Source organism: Neofelis nebulosa, chromosome X (assembly GCF_028018385.1).
Source record: "Neofelis nebulosa isolate mNeoNeb1 chromosome X, mNeoNeb1.pri, whole genome shotgun sequence".
Taxonomy (NCBI): Eukaryota; Metazoa; Chordata; class Mammalia; order Carnivora; family Felidae; genus Neofelis; species Neofelis nebulosa.
This window is the reverse complement of record NC_080800.1, coordinates 7,190,449-7,212,102: the sequence shown is the minus strand read 5'-3', so window position 1 is coordinate 7,212,102 and position 21,654 is coordinate 7,190,449. Positions and strand designations below refer to the sequence as shown.

At 51.6% G+C, this 21,654-nt stretch overlaps 1 protein-coding gene across 1 annotated transcript in view; it reads right to left on the bottom strand.

Annotated features, from left to right (window-relative positions):
- WWC3 (WWC family member 3) overlaps positions 1-12,218 on the bottom strand; it is a 118,877-nt gene extending 106,659 nt beyond the window's left edge. Inside the window, exon 1 of the mRNA XM_058714581.1 lies at positions 11,584-12,218. Within this exon, the coding sequence (XP_058570564.1) occupies positions 11,584-11,867 (284 nt within the window). The 5' untranslated portion in view covers positions 11,868-12,218. The remainder of the gene's footprint in view (positions 1-11,583) is intronic.
- Positions 12,219-21,654: the final 9,436 nt, after the last annotated feature.

Sequence of the window (21,654 nt, the reverse complement as noted above, 5' to 3'; positions counted from 1 at the left end):
CCGTGTCATTTTCCCACATGTGTAGTTTCTATAACCACAATGAAGACGTAGAAATATCCTGCCACCACATGCCTCCCTCGAGCCACTTTTATAGCCACACCTACCCCTGCCCCCCATCCCTAACCCTCAGCAACCACTAATGTGCTCTCCAACTCCATGTTATTATTTTAGGAATGCTATCGGGGTGCCTGGGTGGCTCAGTCGACTAAGCATCCGACTTCGGCCCAGGTCACGATCTCACAGTTTGGGAGCTCGAGCCCCGCGTCGGGCTCTGCGCTGACAGCTCAGAGCCTGGAACCTGCTTCGAATTCTGTGTCTCCCTCTCTCTCTGCCCCTCCCCTGCTTGCACTCTGTCTCTCTCTCTCTCTCTCAAAAATAAAGAAACATTAAAAAAAAAAGAATGCTATATAAACGGAATCCTACCAATTTCTTTCTGCGTCTCGGCTTGCTCTGAAGAGGAACAGGCTAATGAAGAGCCCTCCCTGTAACACTGGTCCCAGGGGGTCTTTTCTGCCCCTCCAGGTCTGTGAAGGGGGGTGTGGAGGGGCAGAGAACAGCTGGGTTTCTTCTTTCCATCTGCGTGTTCTTAGCAAGCAACACATGTGCACAGACACAATTCTCTTAACGGGCCTTTAAAACCCACTTCAGTTCATAAAGTACAGGGGGGCGGGTCCACTTACCCAGGAGCACAAAAGAATGAGTCCTTTACTCAAAATTCTCCCAGGAACTAAGGTTTTTTTGCACCTTCAAACCTTAGCTTTTTTCAACTGTGTTTCTCCCAGCTCTACTGAGATGTAATTGACATATAACATAGTGTAAGTTTAAGGTGTACAATATGATGATTCGATAGGCTTGTATATGGCAATATGATTATCACCATAGCGTGCACTAACACCTCCATCACGTTACCCGATTACCATTTCCTCTTTGTGGTGACACCATTTAAGATCTACTCTCTTAGCGATTCGAGCATATGACACAGTACCGTTCACTATAATAACAGTGCTGTGCAGCGGATCCCCAGAATTAAAAATGTATTTTTAATGAAAATCTTTTTAAATGTGGTTATTTTCCTGCCTTCTTATACAGTCTTAATTTGCATCCTATTTAAATGATCTAATCTAACTCTACCGGTTGTCATATGACAGATACAACGTCCTTTTCGTTTTTTTAATGTTTATTTTTGAGAGAGAGAGAAACAGAGTGTGAGCGGGGGAGGGGCAGAGAGAGAGGGAGACACAGGGTCCGAAGCAGGCTCCAGGCTCTGAGCTGTCAGCACAGAGCCTGACACGGGGCTCGAACTCACGAATGGTGAGATCGTGACCAGAGCCAAAGTCGGATGCTTAACAGACTGAGCCACCCAGGCACCCCTACAACATCCTTTTCCGAAGAAGTTTCTATGGAGGGGTTCCTTGACTAAATTAAGGTCCCCACTGGCTTTTATGATTCCATGCCCCTTTCCTCTGGTAAGACTTCCCACTGGGGTTTTCAGGTCCTATCCTGTGCCACCCCCCACAGGTCCCCTGACCAATGGTCCCCTGACCACAGGTCCCCTGACCTTAATTACTCCTTTTTTTAAAAAAAAAATTTTTTAACGTTTATTTATTTTCAAGACAGAGAGAGACAGAGCGTGAACAGGGGAGGGGCAGAGAGAGAGGGAGACACAGAATCTGAAACAGGCTCCAGGCTCTGAGCTGTCAGCACAGAGCCCGACGCGGGGCTCGAACTCACGGACTGTGAGATCATGACCTGAGCCGAAGTCGGACGCTTAACCGACTGAGCCACCCAGGCGCCCCTAAAATTGTTTTTTAATGTTTTTATTTATTTTTTAGAGAAACAGACAGACCGAGTGGGAGAGGGGCAGAGAGAGAGAGGGAGACACAGAATCCGAAACAGGCTCCAGGCTCTGAGCTGTCAGCACGGAGCCCGACGCGGGGCTCGAACTCACGAACCGTGAGAACATGACCTGAGCCAGAAGTCAGTTGCTTAACTGACTGAGCCACCCAGGCGCCCCAATCCTGTCTTCTAAGATCAGGGATCAGCACACTTTTTCTGTAAAGAGCCAGACAGTAACGTTTTCGGCTTTGCGGCCCACACGGTCTCTGCCCAGCCACTCAACTCTGTCCTCGTAGTTAGTTGTAGCTCGAAAGCAGCCACGGAGTGTGCGGCTAAGCTCCAATGAAACTTTATTCGTGGACGCTGAAACCCGAATGTCACATAAATTTCACAAAATACTACTCTTCTTTTTATTCAACCATTTGCAAATGGAAAACCCATTCTTATCCCACAGGCTGCCCAGGAACAGATGCTGGGCCGCCCCCTCTCCTAAGACCTCCTGGGGCCGGCCACTGCATCTGGGAAAGAACCTACACTTACACGCTGGTCCATCTAACGACAAGTATTGCCCTTCTCCTTGTACAAGTAAGAAACTCTGGGCACAAGGAAGTTCAGGGATTTGCACGGCAGCACGGCGCTGGTGGCAGGAGCTGACCTGGGGCGCCCGCGTCGTCCGGCTCCAGGGCTGCCGCGGTCCTGACAGCCCACCGCGAACCACCCCGGCACCGGCTTATTATTCCACGTGGGTTCTTCTGTTTTCCCCAGCGGTGTTTCCATCTCCCCGAGGAAAGCGGCTAGGTGATGTTCATTTGTTACTCTCCATGGCCCCCGGCACAGACGTAGCATCTAGATCGCGGTTTTTGTTTGTTTGTTTGGGGTTTTTATGATTTTTCTTTTTGCATCTAGGTTATTGAAAAGTCTTACTGTACATATTAGTTTTTTTGGCTCCCTGTCCCTCACGTTGAAGAGAAATGTGAAAGATTTTACATTTCTCTCTTTCTCAAAGTAACAAATTAAAGGCTAAATTAAGGAACAAACGAAAAGCAAAAATCTCTTTTCTTTGATTGTCAATTGACTTTTCTTAGAATGTGCTGGCAGCTCCCGCGGGCAAGTTCATGCAGCTGCCCTCAGTTAGGATCACGTGAGGGCGTATCCTCGTATTAAACCAGAAGCAGAAGCATAAAACCAGACCCCTACAATGGGGATGAGCCTCAAAAACACTAGGCTAGATGAAAGAAGCCCAACACAAAAGGCCACATAGCGTACGATTCCATTCATTCATTCATTCATCCATTTTATGGAACTGAAATAAACCCTTTCACTTATTTATGCTTCTCCATTTTGTTTAGAACAACCACCACCACCACCACCTTAATATCACTGATGGCCCTTCCCCCTCACCCTTCCTCGGGCTGGCGGGTGGTTAATGGGGAAATGGCCCCCAGGGATGGGGCCAACCGTAAGAGCCCTTGGGGAGGTAATGGAACCCAAGTCCCCCGCCCAGGGGATGGGACACCTGTAGATCATATGCAATGTCCAGAACTGGCAAAGCCAGAGGGCCCGAAAGCAGCCTGGGGCTGCCAGGGCCCACGGGTGGTGGGGGAGGGAACGGGCAGTGGCTGCTTAGTGGGGACAGGGTTTCCTTCCGGGGTGAAGGAAAGGTTTTGGAACTGGACAGCGGGGGCGGCCGCACGACACGGTGACCGAACTGAATGCCACGGAGTGGCTCACTTTAAAATGAGTAATTCTGTTATGAAACGTACCTCAATACAACGACATGGAAAACAATGGTGGTAGATCCGTAATATTCCAACAGTGGCAAGAGCACCGGGACTTATCATTAAGCAACAGTGTCAAGCCACGGGGGCAAGTCGATAGCATGATCCCGTTTCTGTAAAATCCCCAGACAGAGGTCCAGGTTCATGCACATGTGTTTCGGCAGAGTGTCAAGAAGGGACCAAAGGACACACAGCAAGCTGTTATGGGAGCTCCCTCTGGGAAGGGGCAGGTGGGGATTTGCACGCACTCTGCATGTTCATGCACGGTTTCGTTCTCGGGTGGCAGAAACGCTTCAGTGGCTTCCCCGTGGAACAGAAGGAACACCCCAGGTCCCCGTGGGCCTCGACGCGTGAAAGGGCAGCCACAGTCAGTTCCACGCACAGCTGTGCACGGGAGCACGGCGCCAAGTGAGGGGCCACAGTTGCCGTGATGCCAAACAACGGATTTTTACCGAGGTTCCCGCGGCTCGGCCGCGTCCATCAGCTGATCAGCCACGTGAAGTGCATCAGACGTCACAAACAAGTCCCGCAGGCTGCAGAAGGGCCCATCGGGACAGCATCACCCTCCCCTTTAAACCCGCTTCTCTTCTCTGAGAAGTGGGCCGGCGTGCAGGAAGGGCATTTCCGGACAAGGGAGAGAGAATGGAGCGAGGGTGCAACCAAGGTGTGCGGCCTCAGCCAGACCCCCCTTCCCCCCTGCACTGGGCTCTGAGTGCCAGGCCCCACCTTGCACATCGGGACCCAGCTGGCCAGGCGGGCATGACCCTGGCCCCGGGCCTGACCTGCCAGGCGAGGTCCGCCAGCCGTCCTGGGCCAAACTCCCCCCCCCCCCCCCCCCCCCCCCGTTCCAAATCCTCACGGGCTTCACCTGAGCTCTCCCGTCCGTCCCAAGATCACAGACACTTCCCAGGATTAACGGAGACCTGGGGGAAAAGGGCCAGAAAACATTTTCCCAAGAGCCGGAATGAGCAGTTCCCAAACAGCACGCAACAAAGAGCCATTTGTCAAAATTCTGAAATTCCAAGCGCAGTGACAGAACTGAACATACCTACCTAAGCCCAACATCGTAACACCGTGTGGAGCTGTGACATCATCTTCGGAAACAGCAATCTACTCAAGGCTCGTGTCAGGGAATAGAAACTCAAACCTAAAACACGGGCTACCTAGGCGCCACGTGCAGAGGGCGCCGGGACTCAGAAGACCCCCCCACCCCCCCAGCCGGTTCAACCATGGACAGCACTACGGAGGGGCCACAGCAAGCTGCGAGCAAATGAGAACAGACAACAGCTGATCACAGCCAGCCCAAGCCTCGTGTTTTTCAGGGAATACACGAGGTCATGTTTACATTCTGACATTGTAAACACAGGAAGGGTCATTTTTCTGTGAGTAGAACAGCTGCAGTTGACAGGGTGGAATTCAAGCCACGGCCACTTCCTATAGTCTGTAGGGACACCTGGACAAGGACAGCACTTCAGGGCAGCCTCTAATGCTGTGCCCTAGCCACCCGGTGGGGCCGTACTCAGCAACGAAAAGGAAGGAAGCACCGATCCACGCTGCGACACGGATAAACCTCGAAGAGATCATGCTGAGCAAAATAAGCCAGACCCGGGAGGCCACAGAGCATATGACTCCACTTAGATGAAATGTCCAGAACAGGCAAATCTACAGGGACAGAGAGAGATTAGCAGTTGCCAGGGGCTGGGGGCGGTGGAGAGTGACTTTGGGTAACAGGTACAGGGTTTCTTTTTGGGGTGAAGGAAACGTTCTGGAGTTAGTGGTGATGATGGCACAACCTTGTGAATATACTAGAAGCCACTACCTACACAGTGTACTTTGAAATGGTACATTTTAGAGTAAGTAAGTCTTATCTCAATTTTTGTTAAGCGGGGAGAATTTTCAGGGCAAATCCAGTGGATCCATACCCTCAGAGGCCTGCCCCGCACTGGAGACGAGCACCTTCCCGTGGCACAGAGCTCCACGGGCAGAAGGGGTCCGTCTCCCACGGTGGCTATCCGGTGTCCTGGCTGAGCTTCCCACACCATGGCAACGCCGTGCCCACCTTGGCAGTGCTCGATCTCCTGGTGGTGCCGAGGCTGGCGCTTAAGACCCACCAGAAGATCTCCCACCTGGCTCGATGACTCACCCACCCAAGTGCAGGGCTTTCTGCCTAAGGACCAGCCTAGCCGACTCCCTTTCTCCTTCTCTCTCACTTCCTTAGCCCCTTTAAAGAAATAAAAAGAGGGCCCACCAGATAGAAAACACTGGAGATTCCGCAGCTCCACGAACAGCCTTTCAAGATGCCCTCACCATGTCTGTCAAGAGCTCCCGATTCCACCTGCCTTGATTCAAGTATTAGCTAAATACCGTGCCCTTGTTTTCATCACAGTTTCTCTCGTAGAATCCCTGCCTTTTCTAGCCCCGCTGCTCCCAATCTCTCTCAATCAGGCCCTCACCATCCATGAAGACCTCCCAAGAGTTTCCAACTGGCCTCTTCTCTTGGAAATTCACCCTACCCACCACCCCACATTTGGCCAGCGCATCAGATGACTAAGGTGAGACTCCCCACTATTCTAAAAGGAACAAGGACTCCTAACTGCTGGGAGGAGCTAGGGAGAAAATGGATGTAACGAGCGTACTCGCACAGTTACCCCCTAAGCATTCTACAAGCACCAGCAATCGCCGTTATTATCAAAGACACCAAGCTGACCAGATGCTTCCATTCTCAATGGGAAACAACCCTCTTGCCTCCCTCTTATAAGGTCCATGATTACATGGGGCCCACCCGGATAATCGGGAACAATCACCTCATCTCGAGATTCTTAACTTAATCCTACCTACAGATGTCATTGTAACATCTTTGGGGGAGCCATTATTCCACCTACCACGGGGTGGGGGAGAGGGGGCAAAATATCAAACAACAATGAATGCAAGATAAAAATAACTGGTGGGTATAACACAGAGCAAGGGGCACAGTTACCTGGCCAAGGGAGGGTCACGTCCAGGTAGTAGACGTGGGCTCAACTCCGGAGTCAGACAGACGCTGCCCCTCTCTGGCTGTGGGCAGTGACGTTACTAAGTCAACCTCCCTGTCCTGTTTCATCACCTGCCCACCCACACTCCGTGCGGCCACTGTGGGCTTTCAGTGACAGCATCCAGACAAACACCTAGAGCGCTTGGCACACGGTCAGCACTCCACTTCTGTTGACCATCATCACAGACCTGAGGGATCTCAGTGGGGAGCAACCAAGAGGCAGGAACAGCACGGTGAGGTGTGTAAGCCCCACGGAGGCAGGGACCCGTCTGCTAGTGCTCGCCACTAGAGTCTCAAACCCTGGAAGAGCACCCGAGACGGAGAGGCTGTGCAACAGTTATCAAATGAACGAACGAACGAACACAGAGGTAGGATGCTTAAGAGCAGGTGGGGTTTGGGCAGCTGAGTGGCATACCAGAAAGAGCACTGGTTCCGGGCCAGAAGACCCAGCTCAACTTCCCGTTCGCCCATCTGCCGGCAGGACGTCCCCATAGCTGTGGCCTTCCAGTGCGAAATGAGAGCCTGCACAAGACAGTCCTCGCTCTTCCAAGCCCAAAGTTGAGGGTTCCAAGCTCTGCGTGCTGTTACCCAAGGCTCACCCCCCTTACACAAAGACTCTGGGTCAGTCAAATTGACCTCATTTATCCTGAACACGCAGCACTTCCTGTCTCCGGCACTGTCCTCACATGCCTCCTTTTCTTCCCCAGCTCCAAGAGAGCACGCAAGAAACCCTCAACCTAGGAAATCAATGGAAGAAGGTAAAGACCCCGCAGGCTCAAATGAGCCCTCCGTCCTTTTCTCAGAAGCCATCACCACCTGACAATGGTGCTTGGTGACCACTGTCTTCATTGTATATGTCTGTCTCCCATCCCCCAGAAAACCCGGGTCTCCCCATCCACCTTCCCAAGAATCTCTGTAAATACTTCTACATTTTACTGGATTTAAATGGGAATAACTGAATTCAGTAGCATTTAACTCTGCTTAATTTTACCGAACGTATCGGAAAGGCAACCAGCAGTAGCAAAGGGACCTGGACTAGAAGAAACTCACCAGGCTCGCCGGGTGACTTTTAACACATCACTTGACCCATGGGCTCCTGAAGCAGAACCTACTACAGAAGGTGAAACATTATTTCCACTTTCAGAATCAGAGTGAAAAGGGAGAAGAGGAAACTTAGAGAGTTCCAAACATCCGGGATCTATTTTCAGAAATGACTTTTCCATTCACTTTTCTTAAAAAAAAAAAAAAAAAAAAGGAAGGAAGGAAGGAAAGAAAGAAAAAGAAAGAAAGATACTAAGCCAAGAATAGACCAAGAAATGACTATTGATTCTTCCAGGAGCCCACCCCTTATGGCCTTAAAAGCAAGATGCTCCCCCATGTCCATACAAACAGTACCTATTCTTCAAAAAAAATGAAAAATGGAGAAATCATTGCTTATTTATCAGAAAGTTTATATAACCCAGAAACAGATTCTGTGGAGTAAATACGGTAAACCGCCCATTAATTAATACTGAATAAAAGTTCTAAGAAGGGGGTCATGATGTCACCTGGCTCTGTCATATGGGGCTCCAAACCTGGCAAATTCCCAAACCATGGATTGTTTTCTCCATAAAGCAAGAGCCTGTTCAAAGGAATTTTAATATACCACAGAATGTCTCCAGTTGGAGCAGGTCAAATCCCATCTCGTGAACAAATGGATCCCTAAAAGCTTATGTCATGATATCATCTGGGTCTTCCACCATCGTCGGGGTTATTTACATTCTGTTCAACCTCAAGTGTGATCTGGTCCACCATTCTTAAGCTGCCCAAAGTTGGTATTCCAGTGTTGCACAATCTCAACCGAGCTACAAGAAACAGAATGTGAAGTTTCGATCACTCAGTCCGCCTATAGGATGATATCGACACAACCCCACAGGAAGCACACATATACACAGCTGTCAAAAGCACTCAAGGTTTTCAAAGGAGGCAAAAATGTTCTTCCCAAATTTTCTGCCTCAACAGCAAATACCTTTCTGTAGAGCAGTCATTGAACTCTGAGTTAATATACGTAGGATGCATATGTGCAACTAATGTAAACCACACAAGGCTCATCCACGGGAGCTACGAGCCATAGAAATGATGAATTCACTTTATATTTTTTAATGTAAAACCCTTTGTTAAAGGATAAAATCCTTTGTTAAAGGAAACTATGAACATTATACACACAGTACTGATCTGCAGAGATGGTGATTTTTAAACCTGAGGCAGGGGGGTGGGGGTGGGGATTCAAAATCAAACTAAAAAAACTGCATTTTGGAAATACTGAAATTTTTTATACATCTGTAGCCACATCTGTAAAGACTGTTCCCTTGGGCTTGCAACCTCTTGGTTGTGACTCCAAAAAGAAACGATACCTACAGTAATTCACCAACACACCCCGAGCCGTGGCAATATCAAATGTTGTTAAACACAACAGTGAATGGAATCACTCTAAAACCCTAGAAGAGATTATTTACAACCCTCGGTCCTCAGTTATTTTGCTTACAGCAGCATATTTTACGCTATTATAGCTTTTACTAAATCGTATATGAAATCATGTTTTAAGTCAGCAACAATTTTCGCCTAACCTACCACATTCACGTATTCCTTCAAAATCTCGTTTTCTTTAAAAACCTATTTGTGTATCTGCCACTCTGTCAGTTCTCTATTTGGAATCTGTTTGGAGAAAGTCCTTGAACAGCGTCTTCCAGTTGTGTGACTCAAACACAACTCAAAAAGGGTTTCAACTGTCAGACGCACATGGAGAAAATGTGCTCCGACAAACCGTTTTTTCCATATGATAAAAATCAATTACAACCTTAAAGGATAATCAGTCACCCATAAAAATCAGCAGGGCTCTGTTTTGAAAGAGGAAAAAGAATGGCTATTACACCATACACCATTTACACCCTTCGGTAGACTCCACTTAAATGTTTGTGGCTTGCTGAACATTCCATACATATTTCGGGCAAGGTATTATGGGAGCTGAAGTGCAAGCTGTCCCCTGCTGAATTTCACTCACTATAAAAACAATGTCTCATAAAAGTATACACATGTTTTTACTTTACAAAAAATGTAAAATATGCACTTTTGTTCACTCAATCGACACTTTTAAGCATTAGAAACGGGGACTTCTAAAAAATCTATAACATAAGCAATGTCTGAAAAGGGGGAAAATGTCATTCAGTTCGCGCAAACAGATTTCTGGAAAAAAGAACATACGAAATGTGTATGAAGCACACAGAAAGGAAGATTCTACAAGCTGACTTCCATTGGGTCTGCTCACCTATGCCCTGGGTCATACCATTAAAATGGAAAGTTTCACATTTATATTTTTCATCTTGAATCCCCACTCCGACGTAACCACAACTGTTTTATATTACCCTCATAAAATGAGCCTTAGCCTTTTCTAAGCCAAACGGTGTTTTTAATTGGTTCATTTTCCAGTTGTTTGGGTTTTTAACAGACATACAGCATAAAAGGGCGTTACACTCCAAGCAGTTCTACCAATTCCAGAACCATCCAAGGCTTGATCAAACAGCTGTGGCTCTAGCCTTTGGTTAAAATTATTATATGATCTCACCTGATTTTCGAAATAACCAAGCATCTTTTTAACCCATAAAACTGTGCTAAGATTGATCTAAGTTTCTGAGTCCAGAAGTTTGCTGTGTTCAGGGAAAATGTTAGGGAAGCACGATCCTTTGGCTTTGTTTTTCCCTATCTGAACCCACAGAGATCTTCAAACAATAATGCAGCAGCTTCCCTCCTGCAAAGTTTATTTTCAAATGCCAGTGCCATGCAGCACTGCCTTTCCTGTGCAGGTGAGGGGAAAGCAGGACCAATGTCACCAAACTGAACCTTCTCAAGTCTTGAAATCACTGGGGAGCCAGCACTATTGCCTTTCTGGCACCCAGCAAGATATCAGGTAACCACCAGAAATACTCGGTTTCAACAGAATCCCCAATTCCACACACACACACACACACACACACACACACACACACACACTGCATCTCTCCAAAAGCCGCCGAGCCATTGAAACCAGCAATCAAACAGAAAGTTAGGGAAAAGCGTCATTACATGAACTTAATTAAATGCAATATGGTAGTGCTTTCAGAAGAATCCTTTTTTTCTCCTCCATGGGATTTATTTACATGAATAAGACGACAACTTGGTGCCCTGTTCACATCTTGCACAAAAAGGAAACCTGAAATTCAGCTCTTGTTTTTCGTTTACCCCAAAAGCATCTGGGTCTAATCATATTCCATTCTGCCTGCAGTAGGCAAGGCTCTTTCCATCAGAATTTTACCTCAATTTTTAAGGCGCTACAGAGCAACCATCATAGTTTGGGAGCGGGCTCTCCCAACTGCAAAAGAACTGGGAATCCCTGAAGTGGCCCGTCTGGCACCAGTTTCTGGATGGAAAGTACGCTGAGCCCGCCAGACAAGGAACCCACACCACGAAGCTGGAGCGCACGTTTCGGCTCCAAGATGACAGCTCATCTGGCCACCGCGGGGCCGGGGGCGGTGGGCCGCTGAGGCCCGGCAGGGATGGGCGAGGCCGCGGCGGAAAAAGGAAAAGAGAGCCATCCGTCAGCCCCGGGAGAGGAAATTCCAGGCGCCCAGCTTCCAGGCGCCGGTCAGCGGGTGACGTGAGGGAACCAAGTCACTGTGTCGGCCCCGCGGCGGGGGCCGGGAGGCGGCCGGGGCTCCGCACTCCGGGGGCTCGAGGCCGGGAGAGGGGGCGCCTCGATCCTCGTCCAAGGCCCCGGGGTGGGGGCGTGGAGGGCCCGAATCAACGCCCGGACCCCCGAGGACGCGCGATCTTCGTCCAGATCCGGAGGCCTCCCGGTGTCCTCGATCCCCTCCCCGAACCCAAGGGATGGAGCGCCCGGATCCCGGCCCGCACCCCCGCCCTTACCGGTCGCGCGGGTCGATCCACGACGTCTGGCGCGTGTTGTGGTCGATGTAGAAGACGCGGCCGTCGTAGTCGCGCGCCTCCTCCCAGCCGGCGGGCAGCGGCAGCTCGGCGCTCTCCCGGGCCCGCGGCGGCGGCGGCGCGGAGGGCGCGGAGGGCGCGGGGGCCGCGGCAGGGGGCGCGGGCGGCGGCGGCTCCCGAGCGGGCTGCGCGGGCGGCTGCGGCTCCCGCGGAGCCTCCCGCGGCTCTCCCCGCCGCCGCCGCCGGCCGCCGCTCAGCCACGGCATGACGGCACGGGCCCCGCCGCCGCCGCCGCCCGGCCGCCCCGCGCGCGCCGCCTCCTCAGCCAGCACTAAGGCCCGGCGCCCGGGGCGCGGGGGCGGCCGCGGGGAGCCGCCCGCCGCACCCGGTGCATCCTCCGCCCGGCGCCCGCGCACCGGCGCCCGCCCGCTGCCCTCTTGGCCCTGCGCGCCGCCGTCCGCCCGCCCGCCCGGATCGCTCGGATCGCCGCCACGCGTAGAGTCACAGCCCCGGCGCCGCCACCGCCGCCACCGCTGCTGCCGGCGGCCCCTCGGTTCCCGCGGCGCGCCCGGCCATCTTCGTTCCTCGGCGCGGCCCGGTCGGGAGGGGGCGGGGCTGCGTAGGCCCCGCCCCTCCCACTGCTCCGCCCCCCTCTGCCCCGGCCGCTTCGACGGCCCCGCCCGCGTCCACTGCTAGTCCCCCAGTCTCCCTCCGCTGCTCCGCCTCCGAGCTCCCCGGGGCTCCTCGGCTACCCGCTCTTCTACCCCCGAGCCCCCGCCCCCGTCCGCTGCCGCTCCTCCGGCTCCCCCGCCGGAGGCGCCTTCTCCCCTCCGCCGCTGCTCCTCCTTCTTCTTCCCCTCGGGCTCCGCGCGCTCCTCCCTCTTCCCACTCCATCACCTCCCTCCTCCGGCCCCGCCGGGAAACCGCGCGGGGGCCAGGATGGGCGCCGCCGCGTCCGCCCGCCCCCGGGCCACCGCGGAGAGGAAAGAGGGCCGGGAGGACGGCACCCCACCCGAGCTGCAGGCGCGGCCCGCCCCGGGGCTGACTCCTGGGACCCACACAATTCCCGGGGGAGAGGGCGGTCACCTCACTTTACCCACTCCCGGGACTTGGAAGTCTGGGGGCCTCCCCTCTGCCGACTTGGGGTGGGGGAGGACAGCGCCTTGGGTCTCCCGAGTGTCCAAGACGGTCCCGCGAGGGCGGGAAATGCCCCGGAGGGGAGGCCGAGGGAGCTGGGGAGCTGGAGGAGAAAGCCGCGGCCAGTCGTCCTGGGTCGAGCTGGGAGGACACACCTGGGAGCAGGGAGCTGGGCAGGTGGCCACTTACGCATTATGGATCCCTGCCAGGAGAGCCCCAGAAGGACTGATCCGGAGTCCCCACTCTGGGCCTGGCCTCCTGACCTGCTTTGAGCTCTTCCATCGTCTAGCCTGAAGGATCTGCTAGTTTGAGCAGAGACCCAAGTAGGCCACTGCTGGGGAGGAAGCCAGGTCAATTCCTAAAACTGGAAACCTCGATGGCAGTTTATGTTCCACTCGCATCTCAAGCTGGGGAAACTGAAGTCCAACTTTGGGGCCGTCTCTTGCACCAAATGCCCCGGCTACTTAGTACTCCAGTTCCCTGGCCACAAGATTTAATGCCAGGAAATGCAGGAAAGTGTGTGTGTGGGGGGGGGGGTTTAAAACGCTCTTAGAGTGATATAAAAATATCTAGTAAAAAGTCAAAACAGTGATCCAAATCTGGGCACATGGGAGAAGAGACTAGAGGAAACATGCTCACAGGTAGTTTGCATTCCTTCGGTGAGATGGTTGCTTAAAAATTATTTACCCTCCACATTGTTTGTAAAATGGTAATACTACTTTCATAAGGGAGAAAGTTGTTTTTAACGACGGTGAAGGCGTGGAGACTGCTAACTGGGACATCGCTGAGGAAGGTCTTTCCTCCAGTCTTCCCACCACAACACGGAAGCTTCCTTGCTCCTCAAGTATCCGCCCCCACCCAAAACGTATGTGCCGGAAATTCCACCACTCCAGTCCTTGTAAACATGGATGCTTATTAAATGTCCAAGGGAAGGGTAGGGAGAGTAACAAAAAAAGCAAATACTTTCTGATCTTGCGCTTTCCAGAGGATGCCCAAGCGCTTTTGCTCTGACACCTTCCCTTCTGGTTGGCATGCGTTATTGCCAAGGGGGCTGCCACAGCCTTTTCTCTCTCATCCCGCCCACCGCGCACGCAGTCACTTTGCCTCCCAACGTGGCAGGGCTGAAGCTGCGTCCCCGCCCTCCCGGGCACGGAGTCCTTCCAGAATTTCGTGAATCTGGGTACTGTCGCTTGAAACTGCCCCAAATGGGGCTGGGGTGTGTTAGAGTGAAGCTAGCGTCTAAAGAGAGAGAACACCCGCACATCGAAGGACTCATCTGAGGAAAGGCAAGAAGAGAATGTATCCGTAGAGTAGGGGTGGGGGAGGCTACATCCAGTTCGGAGCTAAGAGGCAAGAGTGGACGGGCCTTTCGCTGAGCATGGGAGCTCCCAAGTACCCAATCGGACTGTGCTGCAGACCTACTGTGTGCAGGCATCGTGCTGGGTGCTGGGATGCTGCAGAGAGCAAGACAGAGTCTGTGCACGCCCCACGCCACAAGTTGGGGATGAAACAAAGAAACAGGCAGTGAACGACTGTGACTTGTCTACAAATGAAGCCCAGGTGCCAACCTCAAATTGAGGATGCAGGGAGGCCCGCGAGACTAAAAGGAAGACGCCTCAGATGAGGAAAGTGAGGCTCAGGTCTTCAGGTTCCCACGTTCTGGGCCCTGTCCCCTTGGCACGTGGAGCCGCTGGCCCCAAGTACTTGTCGATTTGCATAGCAGATGCCGCATCCCACCCAGATCTCCGTGGCCCCGGGCACACACCCTTCTCGGAGGATTGCCCTTGAGTCTGAGAGCTTGTGCCCACCCCCCGGGGACTGAGTCTGCTATGTGACAGCCCTGCCTCTTGCCCTGCTGGGGCAAACACCAGGGCACCTCACTCCAGAGCTCCCCCTGGACTGCCCCCTGCCCCGGCCCACCTCCCAAACCCCCTGCAGTCAGCGCGCCCCCCCCCCATCAATCACTCACATGAGAACCCCCACCTCAGGCACCCTTCCCGGAGCCTGACCTAAGAGAGTCTGGGGCACTTGCTCTCTTCCAAGCACTTGGCAAACAAACCGTTTGACCGTCATGACGACATCTACGGGTATCCCTAATTTCATGTGCGTGTCACAAGAGGGGAATTCAGAAAAAGGGTGACACAGCCGGTTAAGACAGAGCCCCTCACTGGAGAAGCCTTATCTACATGCCCACTCGTGGCCCCTGCACCTCTCCGACTCAGAGAAGGTCGGTGGACCTGCTGCACTTCTTCCTAAATGAGCTAAGGGGAGAGGCCAGAACTCGGGGTTCCCGGGGCCTGTTTATGGCACCGTTCATCCTTTTTGACTTGTAATGTTTGCCCTAGCCAGCCTCTGGCCCTCCCCGAAGACCTGTACAGGGAGCTGGGGTGGAAGAGAAGTCGGTGGCCGAGGAAGGGACTCCTGACTCCCCAGCAGTGCCACGAATTGGGAAGAGTGGTGTGCGGGTGTGGACCGTTAGGGAGAATAAGGCCTGTCTTCCTTATAGGCCGGGTTTTCCATGTTGCACTAAAAACACAGGCACACACCGAACACTGTAGTGAAAGAAGGCTTTGGTCTGAGCTGAAGGCACAGTCATGCATTCTTTATTGCCTCTATAAGAATTTTTTTTAAGTTCATTTATTTTGAGAGAGAGAGAGAGCACGAGTAAGGGGAGAGGCAGAAAGAGGGAGACACAGAATCGAAGGCAGGCTCCAGGCTCCAAGCTGTCCGCACAGAGCCCGACGCAGGGCTCGAACCCACGAACCGTGAGATCGTGACCTGAGCCGAAGTCGGGCACTTAACCGACCGAGCCACCCAGGCGCCCCTAATTGCCTCTATATTAAAACCACAGCCTTGCTCACAACAAAAGTGCAAACATCATAGTGACCTAGCCTCTCACCGAGATTTCTGATGGAAAAACAGCTCAGGAAAGATCCACTTAGGCTCTGGGTCATTGAGGTGGCGAATACTTGTTCTCCTCCTTTCCGACCTTCTGGGAAATCCCTTTTCTGAAACTGCTAAAATGCACTCAAGTATAGCTCGCAGAATATTTTCTTTAAAATGCTTGGTAAGGAGTCAAACCGACAGACTCTTTGCACGCCAGAGAAGCAAACGCAGAGTTGGAAGAGTTTTGCTCTTTCAGTTGGATTCCGCCTTCGCTCCCCGTGCCTCTTCCCAGAGGATAATCTTTATTTTAAAAAAAGAAGGTACAAAAAAAAAAAAAAAGGTACCAAATCGCATCTGCACACATTCAACACTTGAGAAGCTTCTAGGGAAGGGAGTACCACGAAGGCCACAATCATCATGTCTAAAATGAGAGAAATAAATACTGCCAAAGGAGTCTTGCTTACTTGTATAAACAATCAAGTGTTCTAGGAAATGACACATTGGCTAATTCTGCACATTGTGCGGGGAGGAAACCGGAAGTGGGCCGGATCGAGTCTGAAGAAGAAATGGCTCATTGTTTGGCATTCTTTAAATGCTAGAATAATTACTCAATTATGGGCACTTCCCATACATTTAAATAATGCAAATCCAACAGGCTGTGGAGGAGATCACATGTAGTTCTCGCTAATTCCCGTCTTGCTGGTTTGGGGACTGCAAAAGAAGAGAAAAATGCCAAGGTCCCCAACCCGGGACCCCTAGGCAGGCTCACGGACTGGAATGGGGACAGGGTGGGGTTATTCCCTGATATTTTATTTTGTGGCTTGATGCCTTTAGCTTTAGACGCTTATTTGACTCGTGATCAGAAAGGCTGCTGTTTAGATTCTGAGCGTGGACGGAGAGACTGGCAGCGCTGTTCCCAAATGTGTAGATGCATCCAGTTCTTTTTTTTTTTTTTAAAGTTTGTTTATTTAAGAGCGACCGAGACAGTGCAAGTGGGGGAGGGGCAGAAAGACTGGGAGAGGAAGGGAATCCCAAGCAGGCTCCGCACGGTCGGCCTCGGCCGGCGTGGAGCCTGACGTGGGGCTGAAACTCACCAAACTGCGAGATCATGACCTGAGCGGAAACCAAGAGTCACCCACTTAACCGACCGAGAGCCCCCATCCAGTTTTGAGATTAAGATTTGTCTCATTTCCTGATCTTCCACTCGAAAGCCATGCAGGGTGTTCTGGAAAAGTCAGCTGTGTGGATAAGCCGGGAGGTCCGTATTTGGTCGTTTTTAGTGCATCATTCTGCTCTGCATCATTCGGCGTCTCAGCACAAAGCGGTGTTCTTGGAATTGGTCATGGCTGTCATGTTGTAGGACTCCATTTGTACCTGGGTTATTAAAATTCAGATTTAAAAAAATGTTAGACCAATTTCTCTCCCAAACTTAGAACACTCGGAACCACCCACTTCCTTCCTCTCCAAGTCTCCCCTCCCAGGGCTACATTTTTACTTCTTTTCCTTCCCAACCCGTGGGTTCTGTTCAACAAAATGCTAACGAGCCAACTGAAAATGTATCCCAGGCAAACCATAATTTTAGGAAGACACAGTTGCCATGAGCCAGCATACTACGAGATGCTTCCTCCTGGCTGGATTCTCTGGTTCAAGATTAGGACTCTAGTCCCCTGTGTCTTTGGAAAAACAGATTCTTAAACTGCAGACCTCTGCCTTATGAGCCAAGCAGAGCCGCTTGGAAGTCTCCGGCTTACAGAAACAAGAAGGAGGGTTTATGCAACACAGAGAGGAGCAGCCTCTGGGTCATGAACCATTTTTTTTTCCACTTGCCAATACTGGTGTTACAACTTAGTCTCTTCCCTCGCACGAATGGAACAGCTTTGGAACACAGTTAATCTGGCTAGATCCTGGAGCAAAACCACAGGACGCTTGTCATACATCAGTGATTCTCGACCAGGGCTGGCCGTGGCCCCCAGGGGACATGTGGCAGTGTCTGGGGACGTTTTTGGAAGAAGGGCCCCTACTGGCATCCAGTGAGTAGGAGCCAGGGAGGCTGCTCACCCTCCCACAGTGCACAGGGTGGCCCCACCTCCCAGAGAACGATGCATCCCCCATGAGAAACCCCATAGTGTATGTGTGACTTACGATCACATTTGTACCACCGCCTAGGCTTTATCGTGGGGAAACCAAGGCTCAGAGAATGTAAGTAACTGATCCAATGTGATCTGGCCGCTGCTAAAAAGCATCAGCCCTGAGATGGAAGTTCAGAGAAACAGAACCAATAGGAGATAGATAGATAGATAGATAGACAGATAATATATAAATAAAGAGATTCATTATAAGGAATTGGTTCACATGATTATGAAGGCTGACAAGTCCCAAGATCTGCAGTCAGTGAACTGGAGACCCAGGAGAGCCAATGGTGCAGTTCCAGGTGGAGGCCGGCAGGAAAAAGTGATGTCCCAGCTCAGTCGTCAGGCAGGAGGAGTTCCCCCTTACTCGCAGAGCGTCAATCTTTCTGTTTCGTTCAGGCCCTCAACGAATTGGATGGGACCCACCTACATCTGCTTTCCTCAGTCTGGCCTGTTGATTGACACCTTCAGCTCATCCAGAAGCAACCTCACAGGCACAGAACGCCGTTTGGCCAAATATCTGGGCACCTCACGGTCCGGTCACGTCAACAGACAAACTATCCATCACACGTCTCGACTCCGTAAGTGGTTGTTCTGTGTCTCTACAAGTCTTTCCACTCACAGAGAGGTTCATAAACCAGCAGCGCGGGGGAGCTCACCGTAATGCCCAGTCCAGACCCATTCGTGTGTGTCCCACCAGGTCACACACACAGAAGGGGATGGTGTTGGGGTGGGGCGGGGGGAGGGAAGAGATTTCACGATGCTGATTCCAAGAGGATCTAGGTCACGTTTTCCTTAGCTTCATAATCAGTCAAGGTTTACTGATCACGTAAGAGGTGCCCAGCCCTACTCCAGGCTGGAGGATGGTGACAGCCACGTCCACACTCGCTCCGCACAAGCACCGCTAAGAAGCCGGGTTTGCTTGTCACGCAAGGTTAGGCCATGTCTCCGTGAAGTGCAGCCAGACTTACCTGGCACAGGAGAAGAAAGAGGCAAAAAGCCAGCCCCAAGCCGACTATGCTGTAAACAACATTTGATTTTTGGTTTGTTTCCTGTGCCTCTACCCACCCCACCCCCCCCGGTCGGCGTCCCCACCTAGAACTGGCCACGTAATGTGTGGTCTGTGCTTTGCGGTGCACAATGGAAATGTGGGGCCCTGTCTTACTCTGATCACACTGCTTTCACAAAATGCCACAGACTGACTGGTTCATAAACACCAGGAATTCATTTCTTACAGTTCTGGAGACTGGGACGTCCAAGATCGGGGTGCCAGCATGGTTGAATGAGGGTCTTCTTCCGGGTCTTTGTGTCCTCCCATGGCAGAAGGGTCGAGGAAAGTCCGGCAGGTCTCTTTCTTATTTATTTATGGATGGCCAAAAGGAATGTTTATTGAGCACATACCCTGCTTGGCACTGTGGAACACACTTCTTTTTTATACGCAAGAGATAGTGAAATCTATGGCTTACCCTTTATATAGTTATATGGATTATACAGTTATGTATAGTTTAACCTTTACCAACCCTCTGAGAGCGGGACACCTGTGTACAACTTACCGGAGTAGGGTCAGAACCCCAATTCCTCAGTCACTAAGTCCCAGACTCTCTCCAATAGGTCCAGTGTCCTTGACTAGTTTGTTTAGGGGACGTCTGCGGTGGGGAGGGAGGGGGGCGGGGGGGGTCTGGTCCTTCCTTTAGAAAGGCTGAATTCTATGACAGCAATTTACTAGCTGTTCCTGGACGCCACCGTCCTGTTTCCCTCACCCTGAACTGGGAGGTCTCTTAAAAGAACATCGACCCCATGGGGCACCCGCGTGGCTCAGTCGGTTGCACGTCCAACTCTTGATGTCGGCTCAGGTCATGATCCCACAGTCACGGGATCGAGACTCGGGTCAGGCTCCACGCTGAGCGTGGAACACCCTTGGGATCCTGTCTCTCCACTTCTCTCTGCTCCTCCTTCCCTCGCTCACGCGCACGCCCTCTCCCTCTCTCTCAAAATAAGTAAATCAACTTAAAAAATTAATAAAAAGAAAAGAAAAGAACATTGATCCCGTTCACGAGGCTCCATCACCATGACCTCCGCACCTCCCAAAGACCCCACCTCCTAATACCATCCCCCAGGGGGGTTAGGATTCCAACATACGAATTGGGAAAGCACACAAGCATTCAGACCATGGCGGGTCCTTGTTTGCGAAAACTATGAAGAATTTCGAGAGGGTGATGATAGAGCACTAAATCTCACTCACACAAGTCCTCTGGGGCACAGGGCCCTGTCCGTACCTGTGACTTCTAGTTGCTGTGTCCTTCGGACATTCCGAAGGGACGGCAGTTTTCAGCGATAGCACGGAAGACCGTTTTGGGGAGCGAGGCTCTGTTCCTGCAGATCAAACCACTCGTTCCGCAGGACGTCTCTGCCAAGCTGATTCCTTCCCTGAGTCTACCGTGACACGGCTGGCAAGAAGAACGTCTACTGCTCCTACGCCCTGGGTTCTCTGGTGTTGCGGGCTGAATTATGTCCCCCAAAAGGTGTGTTCAAGTCCTGCGTCTGGTACCTGTGAACGTGCCCTTATTTGGAAATAAGGCCAGCTGTAATCAGTTACATTAAGATGAGGTCATCCTGGCGTGGGGTGAACCCTCAACCACATATAACTGGCGTCCTTGGAAGAGAGAAAAGACACAGACACACAGGGAGAAGGCCATGTGATGAAGGAGGCAGACATTGGAGTGATGTTCCTGTAAGCCAAAGATTGCCAGCAACACCGGAAGCTAAGAGACAGACACAGAACAGACGCTCCTCTCGAGCCTTCGGAGGGAGGGAGTGCGACCCGGCTGGCACCTTGCTTTCAGACTTCTAGCCTCCGGAACAGCGAGAGAAGAAATTTCTGTTGTTTTCAGCCCTCCGGTCTGTGGCACTCTGTGACGGCGGCCCCAGGAAACTAATACCCCTGGAAATCTGTCGGGAATCTGTAGACCTCCGTCTACAGAATCCCATGTAATGCCAGGGAATCCCAGAAAACGGAAACCCACCCTGACAGCCCCCAGAAATCCCACCAAACCCAGGAGCCCCAGGTATGTCACACTTGATTCCAAGACCACATTCCATAAACAGTAAAGGCTGACATCCAGTCCAGACGGGAAGCAAACCAGCAACGCCCACATCTGCCGTGTGTTACCCGGAGCTCGGACGTACCTTGGACCACTGGGTATCCAACCTGTAGATGAGAGAAGGGTCTCTTTGTGGAAACATTCAGCTGATCCCGAAGGGGCAGTGAGGGAATCACAAATGTGAATGAACCCCCCCTCCCCCCACCACCCCACAGATTGACTGGATCCTGACATTGAGCTTCAATGGCTGCGAAGATTACAAAAAGGATAGCCAGGCACCTGACGGGCTTCTGTGGAAGAACACGCCGTCTATGATGCAGTCTTGCCAAAAAGTCAAACCTGAATCGGATCAAAGCCTGTAGATCTGATTACCAGCTTCTGGGAAATACAGACATCAGAGGAACACATTGACATCTTGGGGATGCTATCAGCAAAACCCCAGCTGAGGAAGCTCTACCTGACCAATGACCTTTTTTCTTCAAGAAATAAATTTCAAGGGGGACAAAAGAGAGATGGAAAGGGAGCCTGCAGGTGAAAAAGAGACTGAAGCAATGTAGCAACGAGTAGCACGGTGTGGGCTGTGTGCGAATCCGGATTTACACAGACCCAACTGGAAAAAACATCCGTGATATTTGTGGGGCAACTGGAAACGGGAACGCTCCTTGATAGTTGATGGTATTAAAGAATTATTTTTTTTAATTTGGGTTGGGTAATGGTATTTCAGTTACCGTTTAAATAGTCCATACATTTTATAAATGCATGGGAAGTGTGACATATCTAAGATTTGTTTAAAAATAATA